General features: G+C 45.0%; 2 protein-coding genes across 2 annotated transcripts; both read left to right on the forward strand.

Moving 5' to 3' along the window:
- Positions 1–873: 873 nt before the first annotated feature.
- Positions 874–4977, forward strand: LOC306700530 (uncharacterized protein; the record flags this gene model as incomplete). The annotated part of the gene is made up of 12 exons (XM_079165561.1): positions 874–1097; positions 1303–1462; positions 1638–1787; positions 2294–2413; positions 2505–2600; positions 2684–2818; positions 2908–3018; positions 3102–3212; positions 3363–3487; positions 3589–4100; positions 4266–4569; positions 4704–4977. 12 exons carry the CDS (start codon positions 874–876, stop codon positions 4795–4797), a joined length of 2142 nt encoding a protein of 713 aa, XP_079021687.1. The 3' UTR covers positions 4798–4977.
- Positions 4978–11369: 6392 nt separating this feature from the next.
- On the forward strand, positions 11370–17123 carry prdm13 (PR domain containing 13; the record flags this gene model as incomplete). Its single annotated transcript, XM_079164917.1, has 4 exons — positions 11370–11537; positions 13055–13186; positions 13293–13413; positions 15634–17123. The coding sequence occupies 4 exons, from the start codon at positions 11370–11372 to the stop codon at positions 17121–17123; spliced, it is 1911 nt and encodes a 636-aa protein (XP_079021043.1).
- Between the last annotated feature and the right edge of the window lie 1306 nt (positions 17124–18429).

Consider the following 18429-nt stretch of genomic DNA (forward strand, 5'->3'; position numbering starts at 1 on the left):
GTTTACTGACCACTGACCAAGTGACCCTTGAAGGTGTCAATAAAGAAACGCCCCTGAACAGACATGAGCACTGTTTTCTCCCCTCATATCACCGTGCCATGTCAACCATAAACTCCAGACTACCCCCTCCCTCCCTCTCCTTTTCTTCTATCTCCTTATTTCCCTTCAGCAGCAGTTAATTTCATTTTCTCTTATTTTCCTGATTACTATGGTTTTAATATGTTGAAAACACATCAGACAAATAAGTGCTCATTTATGTCAAATCATGCTGGGGCTCTTTGTTCCTCTGCGGCCGCAGCCTCATCAGGTCACCCTCCAGCTTCGGCTCAGCATTCAATTAAAGTCCCTCGTCCCATCAGAGCAGATCACGTCAGTGCTGCACTTACTGGCTGCTGCCGGACCCTGCCTGCTTGCCTGCCTGTCTGCTGCCCAGTGCTGCAGTGGACAATGAGGTGGTGGATGTACAATAATCTCAGCAAAACCCAGAGTGGTTCTGATAAAAAGGAGACTGATACATGATCACATTTTGTGCTTTCCAGAAAGACTAATGGGTGACGCTGTCCGCCACTATAACAGCCAAGCTCTGCTCCTCACAAGCTGCTGGCAGATATCTGGTGGTCAGAGGTCAAGCCTGATTTGGAGCAGAGGTTCGACATTCCCCAGGTGTGGGCTCATAAACTGGGCTGTCTTTGACAGAGCTGGGGGTATGGCTGGCAACGGGCAGTATAAAACCTGAGGCTGGGTTGACAATCGGGGAGTACCAACAAGGTGGAACAGTGAAGTGAAGTGCAGCAAACCACAGACAGGCCCTGCTTGAGTATTTCCTTCATCTCCCATCAGAGAACCAGAGGAAACACGACCGCTGACGCCGCCATGAGCCGCAGCCCGGAGAGGATCTCATCCTACCGCCGTCACTTTGAGGACAGCAGCACCTCGTCCTACCAGGTCAGGGTGTCCAGCCCATCCCCCTCCAGGAGAGACGCCCGTCATGCCTCCGCCGGTTACTGCTGCAGATCCGGGGCCGGCGGCATGCGTATGGAGTCAGCGGGACGGAGGACCGCCTCGGCTGCACGCAGGACTCGCACGGCAGGAGCAGGGTAAGCCCCAGTGCCTACAGATGGACAGATGTAGGGTTTATGAGTAGGGCTGTACAGTTAGATTATTTGTCATTGTAAAAAAAAAAAAAAAAACCTTATGTAAAAGTAAGTTCCTCTTTCTCAAGCTCTCTTTCAAACAATTTTGGAAATGCCATCTACCCCTTCAAAATCCAAATGTCTGTTTGGCCCACGGGTAACCTTTCAGGATGAGTGCAGGAGCCATGGTCTGTGTTGGGCCAAGTGGAGAACTTCCCATGGATCTGGATGTGGCTGCCGCCGAAAACCAAGAATTCCTCAACACCCGCACAACTGAAAGGCAGGAGATGGTCGTCCTCAATGACAGACTGGCTGTATACATTGACAAGGTAAAACAGCCTTCAAACTAACGTATATTTGTCAGGCCTGGCTAAAAATGTCTTTCGTTGAAAAATGGGAGCATATTACTCTCACCTCTTTGAGCACATGGACAGGGAACATATTGTGGTGTCTGGTTCAGACACACTTGAAGTCACAAGGGAGTTTCTTTTTTTGTGCTCACAGGTTCGCTCACTCGAGCAACAGAACAAGCTTCTGGAATCGGAGATCGAGGCCTACCAGAACCGCTTTGAGAGTCCATCAGGTCTGCGCCTCCTATATGAGGAGCAGCTGAGGGAGCTGAAAAAGATCGCCGACCAGATGAGAGTTCAGCGGGTGAGAAAGAATTCTCCGAGCCGCACATCACCTCCTTTTACATTTCAGATGCTCAACAGAGCGTGAGGACTGAATTCTTTGTTTCCGGCGAGGTTTACACCTCACTGAGCTGTAGCTGGATCCATCCAAGCAACGAATACAAGACGTCAACTTGGTGTTTTCAAGGTTCCTTACCTGGTAACAGGCTTATTTCTGGCAGGCAAATGGAGAGGTGCCTCAGCGTGTTAACGTGTCATGGAGTACAGCTGTCTTCAGCTATGTGTTATGCACAGATGAGATGGCTTGATTGTACATCTGAAGACACACACACACACACACACACACACACACACACACACACACACACACACACACACACACACACACACACACACACACACACACACATGAAGTTAGGATATAAAATGCAAAATGCAAAAGTGGCTGATCTACATTTTGCACACCCCCATGCACACACCTTCAAATCTAATAGACGACCATATTAATTCTGGCTTCTTGGTTTTCAGGACATTTCCTTGGCGGCTAAGGAATCCACAGCTGCTCAACTGGAGGCAATCAAAATCAGATATGAGGAGGCAGTGGGGCTGAGGAGGAAAGCTGAGTTAGACATTGAAATCTTCCGTCCAGTAGGTTACATTAATTAGCCGATATCTCCTTCATCATTGAATTCATTTACAGTACCAAACCCACATGTTAACCATGGTGTGTGTTCTTCAGGATGTTGACAAAGCCACCTCCTCGCGCATTGCCTTGGAGAAGAAGCTGGAGCAGATGGAAGTTGAAATTGAGTTCCTAAAACGGATCCATCAACAGGTGGTTACTATCTTCATGTAAGAAGCACGTATCTAGTTTGCCTTCCATTTTTGCACGATGACTAACGATTTCCTTTTTCCCAGGAAATTGAGGAGCTTATGAAACGGATCTACTCAGCTCACGCGTCAGCTCAGAGTGCATTCACCCTGCCTGACCTGGCAGCTGCTTTGAAACAAATCCAGACACAGTACGACGACATTGCCGCCAAAAATCTCCAGGTAAAATAATTGCACATCAGCACGGTCCGAGATCAAGTTCTCTGTGTTGTAGATTAAATTCATGTCAATTTTTCCTTCCTTATTTTTAGGAGATGGATTCATGGTATAAAAACAAGTTTGAAGATCTGACCAGTAAGACGTCAAGGCATGTGGATAGGGTTCGAAGCGTTAGAGATGGAATAGCAGGTGCCAAAAAGGATGTGAGTATCCAAAGGGAAAATGAATGAATGAGGCTTGATTGACAATCGATATTGAATTACTATGATCATAAAAATATCTCCAGATCCAAAGCAAAGATCGTGAGTTGGATGCCCTGAGGAGCAGGAATGAAGCTCTTGAGGCCAAGATCCGAGAGGCACAAGAAAAGCACAAGAAGGAACTGGAAGACCTGCAGGTAAAGATTGACTCATATAGTCCCAGGATGCAAACTGGGTCACACCAGAGTCAATTGTGAGCACATACGCTTACTTTCATGCATGCAGACACAAAGCCAACACCATAATTCATTAGTAAAAGTAATATTATGGCTCTGTTAACCTAATAGGCTCGGATTGAGGCCCTGCATCTTGAGCTGAAATCCACAAAGGGGAAAATTGCACTGCACCTGCGCGAATACCAGGAGCTTCTGAATATCAAGATGTCTCTGGAGATTGAGATTACAACATACAGGTGAAGGAAACATTACTTATAATTGATGTAGTGCCATGAAATATTTTAAATAAATGTAAACAAAAGTTTTGTCCTTTTCAAATATTTTATTTTTGTTACAGAAAACTTATTGAAGGAGAGGATCTGCGGCTCTCTGACATGATGCAAACCCTGTCCCTTACCAGCTGTAGCATGGGTGCCATTGGTGGTGGGATGAGCTTCAGTGGAGGAGGAGGAGGCATGGGTGGTGTTGGTGGAATGGGTGGCGGGATGATGGGAGGTAGTGGTGGAGGTGTTGGAGGCATGGGGAGTGGAGTAGGAATGGGTGGGGGCATAGGTGCAGGAGGCATGGGCACAGCTCAAGGCAGTGGGGCTAGAGGAGTGGGTGGAAGAATGGGTGCTGGTGGTCCAGATGACAAGAAGGGTCCTGTTGGTAGGGCAGGAGGGGCAGACATGGGTGGCGTTCATGGATTGGGAGCTGGGGCTGGAGGTGTAGGAGCTGGTGCTAGGGGTGTGGGTACTGGTGGAGGCAGGGGAGGAGTGGGTGCTGGAGGAATGAATGGTGATGGCACTGCTGGTATTGGGGGGTTGGGCACTGGGGCTGGAGGTGTAGGCAGTGGTGCTGGAGGTGTGGGTACTAGGGATGGAGGTTTGGGCACTGGTGCTGGAGGTGTGGGTGTTGATGGAAATGGGGGATTCGGCACCGGAGGCAAAGGTGAGGGTGGTGTTGGAATGGGTGCAGGTGGTGGCACTGCGGGTTCAGGCGGCATGAGCGGCCCTGGCAAGGGGTTTAGTGTAGGAAATGGCAGTGTTGGTGGAGGGACGGGTGATGGGATTGGCGGAGGCATAGATAGAGATGGAAGTAAAGATCGTGGAATGGGTTCTGCTGGGATGGGTGGCGGAATCGGAGGCAATAGAGGAACTGGGGATGTGGGGGGAGGAGTTGCACTGTCAGGCATTGGTGGAATGGGGAAGATTGGTGGAGGAATGGGTGACACTGGTGGGACCGGGATGGGATATGGATCCGATGGATATGACGGCAACAATGAGCCCTACACAGAGCAGGCTGTGGAGCTGACGGAGAGGAGGACGGTACTCATTAGGTAAAGGTACCATCAGGTATTTTTTCTATTTCTTTTATACATACATTCTTTGTATCGCAACAGTAAAACTAAAAAAAATCAGACATGCACATGCTTAGGAAATAATTACTTAAAGTGCCTGTCCTGCCCTACAGAACTGTTAAAAATGATGATCAGGTGCTGGAGATGGACCACCAGGAACAGACCTACATCATCACCGGTGCAGCCGATGACTCCGATGACGAATGAGCAGCATGAATCCCCAATTGACCTCCTCTTGCCCTTAAACCTCTACGCCCCTCTGAGCTTTGCACTGACCAAAGCCCATGTCTGGGCACTGACCTTTGCCCTTTGCCCTGGACAAGAAGACCATGAATGACCCTTTGCCACAGAGTGAAACCTTCACCTTATAGGGTTTAAATATGCTTCACTAACACTAAACATGGTCTCTAAACTTTTGTGTGCCTTACACTCCCCCTCTTTTCTACTTGCTGCAAATAAAGCTATCAGCATTCAATTACCTTGTCTTTTTTAGTGTTTGTGCTTGAGGTGCCCTACAGGACACAGGATGTTATCAATACTATATTCATGAAATGCTGGTAAAAGCATATTTTTTGCTCAACTGAGAGAGATGTTGCTTAATTTGATAGTTTTGGCTGGGAAGTATAAAAAGTGGAAAAAGGGAGAGGAAGTATAGCGAGGGAACAGCAAAACCGAGAGAAAGACAGAATCACCTGAGGGTCAAGGCGGTCGCCCTGACACTTTCTGGAGGGCTAAGGAATCCGTCAGTCAAATTCTGTCCTGCAGCGGAGTGACTGCACACAGCCGTTTCCTGTCCTCATTCCATCCACATCCACACCTTTTCCTCCTGCTGCTGATTGGGAGCGATTGGATCTGGCCAGCAGATGCCAAACACAGTCAGTGTCCTGCTCAGGGGCATAGAGCAGAGACATGCAACACACCAATCCTCTGAGAGAAACTGCAACAAAAGATAGGAACAGGACCAGTGTTATTATGGAAACAAAAACATTGCTGTGCCATCATTATATGACTTAAATCAAGTGAAGATCAAAAAGCTTATAGCACAGTGGAATGCTTCTACAATAGTGGAAACCTAAAATCAAAGATGGGAATGATCACAGTAATAAATAAAATGCACATATTTATTGGTTATCTTCAAATGTGATAATACATTTTGGAAAGGGTATGCTGGATCAACACTCTAATTCCTGAGAATTTGGAATACAATAAATTTAACAAAACAATAACATTTCTAACTCAAGACAAATGCTAAAAATAAAAAAAAATAAAAAAAACGGAGGTATTTGTATTTGCAGACTATCAGCGAAAATGTATTTTTTACACAATCCAACTCATGGTTCAGATGACAATATAATGAAAAACAAGCAAGTTGAAACCAAATTACCTTAAGTATTTGGAGCCAAAGCGCCTCTCTTAGATCTGCATCACTGTATTATATCATTGCTTAATAAATCATGTTTGCAATGATTATGCACAGACTTCATGTTGAAGCAATCAATATTTCTCTCGCACATCGTTTCCACAAGCTCATCCCACCCGAATAAGCGGGAGACAATTAGTTTGAGCCTAGAACTGTCAATCGGAGATATAATGAGCAGCCGCGAGACGGTCAGATCATTAGATTACATTTTGTTACCGCGAATTAATAATGTGCAGCCAACCTGAACGATCAGCGGCCTTTACATTTAGGCTCAAGTTCAGGGAAATAAATGGACTTCGCATCAATATGATTAGATGGAATTTATTAACAATTATCAACAGACAAGCGGGAGTGTTATTCATTGGAACTGCGCGTGTGTATGTATATGCGGAGCTCTCCATGGTGCTTCGTCTTCCCAGAGGGAAAACGGACGCATTGGAAGAGACGAGTGTTGTTTTATCATTCAAATTAATAAATGAAATATACACAAACCTGCCTTCGCAGACGCAAACAGTTTGTCAAAAAGCATTCCCTACAAATTCCCAAATCACAAATGTGAGGCACTTTTAACTTTTTTTTATATTTGGCAAATTTAGACACAAATTATTATTATCATCATCATCATCATGATTATCATAATTATTGTTGTATTGTCATCATCATTATTATAATAATAACTACTGTTATTATTATTATTAGTATTGGGATTATCACTCATATTTTTGAACGACTGATTACTGCAAAATATTCACTAAAAAACAGAAAAATAAAAAATATACATTTTAACTGTCATAAAAACACGAGAAGGGAAAAAGGCAATACAATTATTCAGATATTTGTTGAGATAATAACCATGACTTCGGCCAAAACATCTGGCCTCGTTCAAACATACAGGCCAGCCAAGGTTACGTGTCTTTAAACATGCTCTTTGCCATCAAAGATGTTTTGCTCAGACTTTTAGTTTGCAGAAACACGCCGCACAGCCAGTTGGGTCACTAACCTCCGTCCATATAATAAAACGTTTTAGTCGGAGTCGAGGGAGAGAGCTCCTTGCATTCACCAAGAAGGGCAAAAGTTGTGACTTTCTTTGAAACCTGCGATTTTCTGTCACTTTGTGCGTATGCTTTGGGTGGCTAAATCCCAATTAGGGTCGGCTGACACGCTGCTCTATTCATGCAGAGCCGCGCCTGCATACATTTGCCTAGGAATGAACTTCTCAAATAGATCTCCTGCTAAATGCGTCGGACAGCAGAGAGAATTGGCCTGAGTGACACTTTCTTTCCGAGGCGCTCGAGTGAGAAAAGGTATGAATTTATAAGGTACACCGAAACATATCAATTCACGCAAACTTCACACGCTTTTATCCGCGTCTCCTCATGCGAGACAAAGTGAGTTTAAGTCAGGGAAATGTGGCCTGAAAAAGCCCGGCGCAAAAAAAAAACTTTGTAGAGACTTTGAATACCGAAACGGTGCAGCCCACTTCGGTGGGAGGAAAAAAAAAGGGAAGAAAGCATTTTGAATGAAATCACGCATGAGCAGCGTTGAATCAGGTGCCGTTTATTCGGCTCCTCTCTAATGCGATTTTGAATATTAGTCTGGTTTAAAATCCCAATCATGTCATCTGGTGGGAGTCCCATACAAGCATAATTACTATTCAAACGCGTCGCTAATGTCCCACCCGCATCAAGGCAGCTGGTCTGCCTCTGGTGCAGCTTGCATCTTTCCCGGGTTTCTCAGAGAGAAGAAAACACCGTTAACATGGTGGGTGTCAAGAGAGGAAATAAAAAGAACCGAGGAAAAAGATAAACAGGCCCGTCCAAAACCTTTTTCCTCTTTGTTTGAGATCTGAAAGGAATAATAATACGTTCTGATTCCTTTGCTGGAGAGAGTTCAACCTGTCCCCGAAAACCAAAAGCACTAGGATTTAAGATTTCTTTTTTGTAATTAGGCTATAAGAAGTGTGACCAAATAAATGTGAGAGGTGCCGAAGGTGTGGGCTTACATGCGGAGAAATAAATGGATTTAGACAAACACGGAGTCAATTCCAAGACGTGGGAATCTGTGAGAAATAGGCCACGCCGCTAAGTGGGACAATGATTGGGCTCCTCTGAATGGACCCCCAAACAAAGTTTATGGGTCGACATAAAAAATGTGTTTTTCTCCCGAGCTTGGAGGGGTCTTAAATAGTAGGCCATTGAAACCAGTCCAGGAGAGGTGGTGGTGAACCCTTGGCACCCCTGAAGTATAGTCGGGGACCATGAATGCAGATCCCTGGTGGGGCATTGCTCTCTGTATTTACCGCGTTGCTTTGCAGACAGGTTGTTCCTCTATATTCATGGCTCATTAATGGCCAACCAGTTAAATCAGAGCCCCACCGTTTAGACAGTTAAAATCGCCCACCAAAAAAGGCTGGCAAGAGCCAGGCAGAGCCGCCCATAAAAACGTCTTGAGACTGCGATTCTTCTCCGGTCGTTATTTACGTTTATTAAAGAGACGCGGGGTTTGATTTAAGGGATGCGCACTGGCGGAATGCTGTTGATTGACGCCGCGATATTGTCCCAGAATAAAGATCAGACCGTGTAATTAATGTGTCTTTTCCTTTTTCTTTTTTTTTTAAGAAGCATGAGGAACAATACCGCTGGTCAAGCCATGTAATTTCATTTAATTTTCCATCCCATTTGCCTCCAACACTCTGACACCGAGCCTTTTGACTGCTCTTCGGGGCTTCAGAGCGCACAGTGGAGCGGGGAGATTCACCCCCAGCGACTTCTCCGCAAACAGAAAGGAAAAGTCTTCGCCTTTTTCTCTCCCCTCCTCCTCCTCTTCCTCGGAGAATAATTCATTTCACTGTGGAGAAGTGCGGGGCTTTAAAAGAAACCAGCGCAAGGGTGGATGGGAACCAGCCGCAAATGGCGAGGCGTTAATAAATAACCCCCTCCGCACAGCCAGGCGCAAACATTGCGCCCATTGATGAGATTGTTCGCGTGTCGTTCAGGCTCTTTGACTGACTGTGGAGGAGCGCGGGGAGGAGAGAGAGAGAGAGAGAGGAGAGACGAGGGATGCCTGCGGAGAGAGAGAGGGAGAGGGAGATTAATGTCTATTAGTTTATTTACAGCATTTGTTAACTGAACAGACTGAATTCAAACTGAAATTATTGAATGCACTGATTTAGTCCGAGCTGTGGATTGTGTATCATTGTTGTATCGTGTTGGTTTATTTATATTTCATTTTATTAATTCGTGTCAAATAATGTATGGAGGTATAACTCCAATAGCTTTTGGACAATTTATCAGTTTATTTTATTTCTTCTAAACAGTCATTTCCTGGGGATTTTTTTTACCAGCACAAGGCTACTTGTCCACAGTGGACAGGTCAGAGGTCAAAGTGTTAATGGTCTGAACTGATCGCCCACAGGTTCCTCTGTTCTTCCTCTCTGCACAGACTCATCATCAGCATCAAAAGGCTCCAATAACTTGAGACAACCTGCTGCACAGAGCCACTTGTTCTCCCTTTCTCTCCGACGTCGTCTCCCATCATAATACATCCATTATTAGGCGACCTGTGCCAACCAACCAGAGAGTCAATCATTTCAGGCCTTTAAGATCCGTTTAGCATTAGAATACTGTGATCTGAAATAGTGTAGGCTACAGTATGTGAATATGTTCCATGATAATCTGAATGTGGTTACAGTTGAGCTGATCACATCACAGTTCTGATTCAAATTGTGCATTGGACTGTCTTCATTGTTGCTTATAAATGATGCACAGTGAGACATGTGTCTCCATATTTAGATTTTTTTCATCAATTAATTGATCACACCAACAATTCACACCAACCATTAAAAAAAAATGTGAAAAAGGCATTGTCACAAAAGCAGGGCTACTTATCTTATGTCAATGCAATATTTTGGAGATACGTTTCTAGAATCATTTTTTCGTTGTAAAATAAATAAATCAAGACCCTCAAATCAATTAGTCAAACACTTTAAATCAATTACTTATACACAGTATTTTACTACAGTAGTGACTTGGGGACGGCTTTGAAATGGATTTAGAATGAAAATATTAAAGTAAATATTGAAACATTTTATTCACCAAATATCAGATTTTCTTCCAATGCCTTCATAATCTATTTACATAATATTCCTGTGAAGATTTTTGCTGATATTGTTAATTCTGAGCAATTTATAATTAATTACTTATAATTCATAATTATAAATTATTATTTCGTCAGTAAAATGCCTGAATTGAGCTACCATTCAAAGATAAAATAATGCATTATTACCCCCCAAAGAAGATTTGTTGAACAGTATTTATTTTTTCTGGCCCTTGCAGAGAATATACGTGTTGAATGAGGAGGACAAGACAAGAAAACCACAAGTGTGTGCGTTGGGAAGATGGTGATGGTTGTTCTTTAGTTGTTTTTTTCCCCTTCTCTCTCTCTCTCTTCCTGCTGCTGGTTCCTTTTCAGTACCTGCCTGATCTCCACCCGGCACACGCCGAGAGTCAATAGAAGTTAACAAGTCCTCTAAACTTTCCTGCTCTTTTGTTAAACTGCGGGAACAAAGGAGGAGGGAGAATAAAGCGCTTTGAAGTGGATAAAACCTCAAAGAATGCCAGCCAAGTAGATTTAAAGTAGCCGCTGATTTCCAAAACCTGGCCTGAAAGGGGAGAATGGAAAAGCGTGAGGATTTATGGATAAATTATACAGTGGATTTGTCAGTTAAAATATCGGAACTGTCCGGAGGACAAAGCCACATGCTGAGGATTAATGGTCGCTCCGGACCTTTGATTCTGCTCCCTCTTTTCTCTGCTCTTGACAAATTGGATTTTGGGGATGGGAAGGTCGCCTGGCCCTTTGTGTCTCTTGACCGTTTTGGAGCAATTCATTATGCAGCGGGGTGAGGGAAAGTCTCCATGTGACCAGGCCGGCCCGTTTTTCCCCTCTCCTCACAGCTGCTGGGAGAGCCCAACTCTCTCACACTCACTCACTCACTCACTCACTCACACACGCACACACACGCACGCACACACGCGCGCGCGCGCTCAGACTCGCTGCTTCAAACTCAAGACCGCTCCCCCCTTCCCCCCCCCCCCCCCCCCCCCCCCCCCTCTCCCCCTTTAAACTACCTTATAGCACAGCATCACCTCGGGAGGGGTGGAGGGCGCGGAGGGTTGTTGAGGAGGAGGGGGGGGGGGGGCTACCTTGCCTGCACCATCACTAGAAAAGCCGGAGAGCATAACGCCAACACATCACTTTGAGGGCGGATATCGGCCGGTCCTCATCCTCTCTTCCTCCTCCTCTTCTTCTTCTTCCTCCTCCTTCCTTGCACTCTCCCACTCGGTCTCCATCAGTCTTCATGGTTCTGATCTCACCCCACGCCATGCAAGCCACCCGGGCGTCCACCACCGTCAGTGTGTTTGCGGACTGCAGCGTCCCGGCCGGGCTCCGGATAGGACCGGTACCGGGCGTCTTCAAACTCGGGAAGTACGTGTCGGACCGCAGGGAAGTCGGACCCAAGAAGAAGGTGAGTTAAAAAAAACTAAAAAACACTGAAAACATTTCATGAAAATGTGTTTCTCTCTAAGGTTTCATTACTTGTTTTGGGATGTGCAACGCCATAAATGCGTTTTATTTTGAAATGTGTCGAGGTGGTGCGGATTAACCAGGTGCATTCGATAGCTTTGAATGAAGGTTGCGTTGCTATATTTTTAAATAAACTTTTATGTACCACTTTTATTACCAATTTTGTTTTTCAAAAATTGCATGAAAAACTTTTATTTTCCAAAGGTTTTTATTATTTTGTTGTGAACAAAATTGACAATAAATAACCCCCTTTACTATCTAAACACACTATCTTGTACTCGCTTTAAATTTCAGCGTGCGTGATATTAAAAACGAACGGACTGACTTGGATTTTAAAGCTGCACTGTCAAACTCCATCGGGCCTTCGCTTATTAATTGGTTTGGCCTGTCAAGTTGGAAATAATTGAGCTCCATTAGTGGCCGACTTGTCAGTCTGTGCTTCTACTTAACCGGCCTAATGGGCGACCCGGGTCTGCTGTGTGGGATTTCATGCCCTCAGCCGCCTCACATTTCACCGCCTGGCGGGCCTGTTATCCCGATGAGCCGTTTAATTCTAATGCAATCCGGCCACGGAAAGATGCCACCGAGGCCGTGGCCGCAGCCTGGGGTTATACGAAAATTGTTGATAATAATAAAACGTATAAAAGATAGAAATAAACAAACCACATTCGTGTTTTTTGGACTGGGATTATTCTGAGCATGTGTGAAGGTAAACCATATTTTCTAAGTCCCGAGGAGCAGAGAATAAAAAAAATAAGTCTCGAGACATTGAAATAAAAAATATGAGAACAAAAAGAAAATCGAACATTCAAACACACTTATTTTCTTCAGACGCACAGAAGTAAACAATTTACGGCTCTGGGTGCATCTATAACCGCACCCTGTTATTGTTGGGAGCTGTCAGCGGCTGTGATTGATGCGTCTAAATGCGTGGCCCCGGGCTGCCGGCGATCATCAGGTGCAATCTCCGTGTCAAATGTCACGCTTCGATCTTTAATGTCCTTGAACAGTTTAGAAACGCTCTGACACTCCTCAAATTTGTTTCCCATATCAACTCAATTAGGCCCGAGTGTCATTCTCTTTAGTAAATTATCAGCAGAGCGGATAAAGACGCATTAAGCGCGCTTTGGTCATGCGTGGCCGAACCACCTCCAGGTAACACAGCAGACAGGCACTGACAATAATGGGGAGAGAAATCGTAAAATAAAATACAAATTAAAAAATAACAACAAATAGGGTGATTAAGAAAATAAAGTGTACCAAGAAAAACTGCAGGAAAAAAAAGAGGCAAATGTATTTTTGAACAGCTGTAGACTAAATATTGATTTAGTTATTCGTTCGTGAAAGGGGGACATGTTAAATAGCCTCGGTGTTCACATTTCTCATCATTCCTATCATACTGTATATAGTCAAAATGCCTCCTGCTCATTCTGAACCGTTTGTCTGCATTGCTTATAGATCCGCTTGGTGCGGGGGGAGTTCGTGGACGAGTCGGGCTGTCCCGTGCCAGACTGGATCGGACTGATCCGTGCCGCCAGGAACAGGCAAGAGCAAAACCTGGAGGCCGTGTCGGATTTACCTGGCGGACAGGTGAGTGTTCCTCACATCACACTTTGAGGCCAACGTCAGTTGTACATACACACTCATTTGGACACTTAATTTAACTTCAGCTCCTCTTCCCCTTTTCTGTTTTAAGATTTTCTACCGCGTGCTGAAAGAAGTCCCCGCAGGAGAGGAGCTCAGTGTTTGGTACTCCAACGCTCTGGCCCAGTGGTACGACATCCCCACCACGGCCACTCCCACGCACGACGAGAAAGGTAAACCAGACTGCTAATAATAACCCATAATTCAGCCAAACGGCCTATATTATCTGGAAATGAAGTGATGGGAATTACAGGGAAACTATGACCACGCGAGCTCTGAATTATAAGGATCTACTGTATATCTGGCTGTGAACAGACGTGGAGCCCTGGGGATTTAAGATGTAATAGTGATAATAATTCGAAATACCATATCAACTTTAAATTAAACGTTTTTTAATGCGTAAAGATGTTTACTATTACTTCTGAGTGGGCTCCTGTGTCTACAGAGAGGGCTGACATTGACACAACATCGACATGTTGAGGAGTCCATCACTGTAAAGTTAAATGACTGCCAATATCCGTGATGTCCCTCCATTATCGCTCAGTGATGGAAATCAATTGGATGTTGTTTTTACCTCAGGCAGCCCATTTTTTTTATCTATTCATTTATTCATCGTAGAATTCCAAACGATACCACATTTGTTTTTCATCCAACGAAAATAAAATACATTTAAGAATGACTTTCTTTTAGAAAAACAACATCGTTTAATAAAGGGATGATAACATTACGTCAGGCCTATGACAGCGATGATTGGGTCGCTATTTAGCCAGATGAAGGTGAAGTCTTTTATCATTTGGAGTTGTCTAATAATAATTCAATATTTACGAGCAAAACTAACTCCGATTGCAGGAATGTTAGACAACGCGGGTTAAAAAATAAACAGCACAATTAATGGGGCACTACAGTCCAATTTCAGCTTTTATCACCACAGACATTATTTCCTTTCAGAATATCTGAAGAGTTCTTGTTTGAGTTTTGTCATCAGCCTGTGTCGCGACTTTTAATCGGTTTGTTTGGACTAGTAATGACAATTTGGCGGTTGCGCTTGGGGATTAGTCCCTAATCTTGGCAAACAACCAGCTCGGAATTAACTAATCCGTTTTAAAAAAAGGAAAAGATTATTATCAACAGACAGTTTGCAGGGAATTCCATCAATTGACGATGATTTTGGATTACATGTTTTATTTGGAATGGGAAGGGCCTGTTAACTAATTTCATAAATATAAAAAGCAAAACGGGGAAGGTTCAAATTATATCAAATGTGCGCCGGGAAAAGATAATAATAATTGTAATAAAGTAATTACGGTACTTGAAGCATCATTAAAAAAAAAAGAAATGAATTAAAAGCAGAAATTGACGCGTCTCGGTGACCATGGAAGAAGAAAGAGGGCTGGTGATTCAGTTGCGAGACGGAGGTTAACAAATGTCATCGCGTCATTAATATTCATGTATTCAAAAGCAAATAAATTCAAAAACAAGTGCTTCACGGCAAATTAGGTGGGTGCGTCAAGGTATTGTGGGCTAATGAATGCTAACTTTTATATGGGGTGTATATTGCCCCGATTCTCCGGCCCAACACCGTGTGCGCTCCTGGACATACGCTCGCTCCCATTATTAGGCTTCAACAGATGGGCCGGCGCCATTGTTTCTGGAGACTTGCGATTTCAAGCAACAGCTGCTGTCACTTCCACGGGAAAGCGCACAGAGAGGGAGAGTGCCGCGTTCAATGCATCGGTTCCTGAGCGCCAGATTGGGCAGGGCGTTTGCTCTTTTGATGGGGATCATAAACAATGGCCCGTATGAGGATTACAAAATCATTACATCTATATTAACCTCTGAGTGCTCGACTGGGGGGCGGGGGTCATTAAAATGGCCTTCTGTGTCTGTTACCATTTGGCACCAGATCTTAGACACCGGATCACATCTATCCTTATATTTGAATTTATAGGCGATGTGCAGCAGTGCCTGATGGAAATGTTGCTCTTTAAAAGGGAGATTTTCAAGTGAACATCGACGTTGCAATGTTTTAATATGACAACCCCTGCATTTTGATGGCAACATACTGCAAAATGTATTTTCGTTTACATCACACCTTCTGTAGGCAACAATTTGTGTGCGCGTGCTGCGTGTAACCCTAACCATTATGGTGGTTTGGGGGAAGAAGGGGGGGGGGGGGGGGGGGGGGCTGGTCACTTATCCGTGTAGGCGCTCACAGGTCTTTTCTCTACAGGTTGCCAAAGCTGTTATTTTCATTTTACGCACGGACCTGGCATTTTACGCACGGGGATTTATAGTGCATGTTCATGTCGTTATCTGGCTTCACGCTGTGTTGAGCGACTTAATGATCCGCATCCATCTGATAATTAATGCCACGTTTGCTGTTGTCGCTACAGGTGAGGAGCGCTACATCTGCTGGTACTGCTGGAGAATATTCAAGTACCCGAACACGCTCAAGGCCCACGTCCACTTCCACTGCGCCCTGAGCAACGGGCGAGGGTTTGTGACCAGCGAGCAGGCCAGAGGGACGGAGACCTTCAGCAGGTCGCCGAAGTCTGGAGACATCCCCAACACTTCGACCTCTCCGAGGAGCGGCCACAGTAACTCCTCCATCTCAGACTCTGGCAGACGGGCGGTGTCTTCCTCGCCGTTCCCGCACAAAGCGGCACTGTCAAAGAAAAGCAGCTCAGAGGAGCAAGACAGGGCCCTCGACATGAGCGTTACCTCAGCCAGAAACCAAGGACACATCCTCGGCTTCGGCGCCACATCCTCCGTGCTGAGCAGCATGGGCTTCCACCCGGGTGTGCGCTCGGCCTTCAAACCCACCGGCGTCGCCAAAGTCCCGGGCGCAGACGCCTCCAGAGAGGACACGAACGGGAAGCTGGGCGGCCTGGGATTCAGCAAACTCATCGGGAACATGAAACCGACCCGCAACGTGGGCGAGGCGCTGAACGGAGGAGGGAGCCACCCTCCCAAGTGCACACCTGCAATCATGGACTCCGCATCTCCAATGGTGCCATGCACAAACGCAATCCGAGGATTCCCGTTGCTGCCTCACACGGAGGAGACTTCGGCGTTTAAGCACGTAGATAGTCGGTTGCACTCCGGCCTGTCCCCATCCCGCTACCCCCAGATGCCCCCCGGACTCCACTTTGAGCGGTTCTCCCTCCCTCACTTCGACGGTGTCAAGACGTATGGCGGAGACTGTAACATCCCACTTATGCCCCTCACCGTCTATAACGGGGAGCTTCTGTACAGCTCGCCTTACTACCCGCTGAAATTCCACTTCGGTAACCTCCTCAAGTACCCGGAGTCCATGTCCTACTTTGGCGCGCCCTCGCTGAACCACGACCTGGGCTCAATCACCAACATCGACCGGGAGATCGCCATGCACACGCAGCAGCTGTCCGAGATCTCCGCAGAGAAGAACCGGACGAGGCTGGACACGATGCCCACCGGGAGCGCCAGCAACGCTGGCTCTGGCAAACCGAAAAAGGGACACCTGTGTCTGTACTGCGGCAAGCTGTACTCGAGGAAGTACGGGCTGAAAATCCACATGAGGACTCACACGGGTTACAAGCCGCTCAAGTGCAAAGTGTGCTTCCGGCCGTTTGGCGACCCCAGCAACCTGAACAAACACATCCGGCTCCACGCGGAGGGGAACACGCCGTACAGGTGCGAGTTCTGCGGCAAGGTGCTTGTGCGGAGGCGGGACCTGGAGAGGCACGTCAAGTCCAGGCACCCCGGGCAGACCGTCAAGAAATTGGACGAGAAAGCGGGCGGCCTGTTCGAGGACGCGGAGCAAAAGAGTGACAATGACAGTGACGTGGACGTGTGCTTCACCGACGACCAGAGCGACCAAGAGTCAAGCAAAAATACCGACTGAGATGCGTCCGTGCCCACAGAGACTGTTCATTGACTTTAAATTATGTACACGAGAAAAACAATGTCATTTAGTTCTGTGCTGAATCTTGATATTTTTTTCTCACATTTGAGACACTGACCCATATAACTATGGCACCAACTTTTCTAAATGTAATGATAATTCGCAGTTGAATTATTGCTTTTCGACTTAAAGGGAGTATTGTTTTTGTTTGCGGTTTGTTTCATCAAAACAAATTGTTTTCCATATATTTAATTGTTAGTCGCAGTTAAAATGTTCTTTGTCTCGCTTGTGGACACTGCAACAATGTCCCCCGGCTGTGCCAAATAACCTGTGGCCTACGCTCTCCTAACCATGCTGGTGCGGCAGACAATTTCGTTCGTTTCAAATGCAAAAAAAAAATCTGAATTGGTATCATTTTTTGTTTTTTATGCAAATGGTGAAATCTGTCTTCATCTGCTGCGTCTCAAAATACTGACAATTCTACAAAACCATCAAAACAACTGCACACAAAACGAGAACAATGATCCAACATCACTAAGAGACATTTTCAGAAAAACAAATAGTCAAGGCTGAATATGAGACTTAATTACCTGAGATATATATTTTTAGTAGTGTAAAAAAAAGGTAACTGTTTTTTGTAATGTCTCTCCCTGAGGAAGGATCTATGACTGAAGGCCTAATCCAAAAAGAGAGCACTACATTCCATCACACTGGATATGGCTGCATTTTAGTAAATTATGAGCTGCAAAAGAATATGATTCTTTTTTTGTATTATTATTATTATTTGTTTTTATTGTGAGAAAAAAAATGGCATCATTCCCACATTCCCTTCTAAACTGTCAGTTGCACTTTAAAAACAGCAATGGGCATTTTAATTTCAACAGGACGGATGCATCGCGATTATTATAAACGAATTTATGTTCAGGACTTCATTAAAGATCTCGGATTCCCTGCGCCTCGCTGAGTAACACACTGTACTTACATTTGCACTTTCTTGCCGAGGTTACGCTGTCCTTAAAGAAGCAGCCAGCAGCAGCACCCAGTTTATTTAAGGAGTTATTTCTAGAGAGAGAAAATTGTATTGATTGCAGTTATAGCCTGTAAAGAAGTGTAAAGTATGATATTTCACATTTCAGTGGAGAAGTGTTGTATACGTTTGTTTATAAGTGATATTGTCTATGAGCACAATATTTTACTCCCGTCCATTAAGTCGTTGGTTTTTGAATAAATTTAATTTAAAATATCAAAAAAAAGTTGTTTGAGGTTTTCCTTTTTTTCCATCCGCGTGAGATGTTCAAAATGAGTA

This window comes from Pholis gunnellus (assembly GCF_910591455.1).
Source record: "Pholis gunnellus genome assembly, chromosome: 8".
NCBI classification, from domain to species: domain Eukaryota; kingdom Metazoa; phylum Chordata; class Actinopteri; order Perciformes; family Pholidae; genus Pholis; species Pholis gunnellus.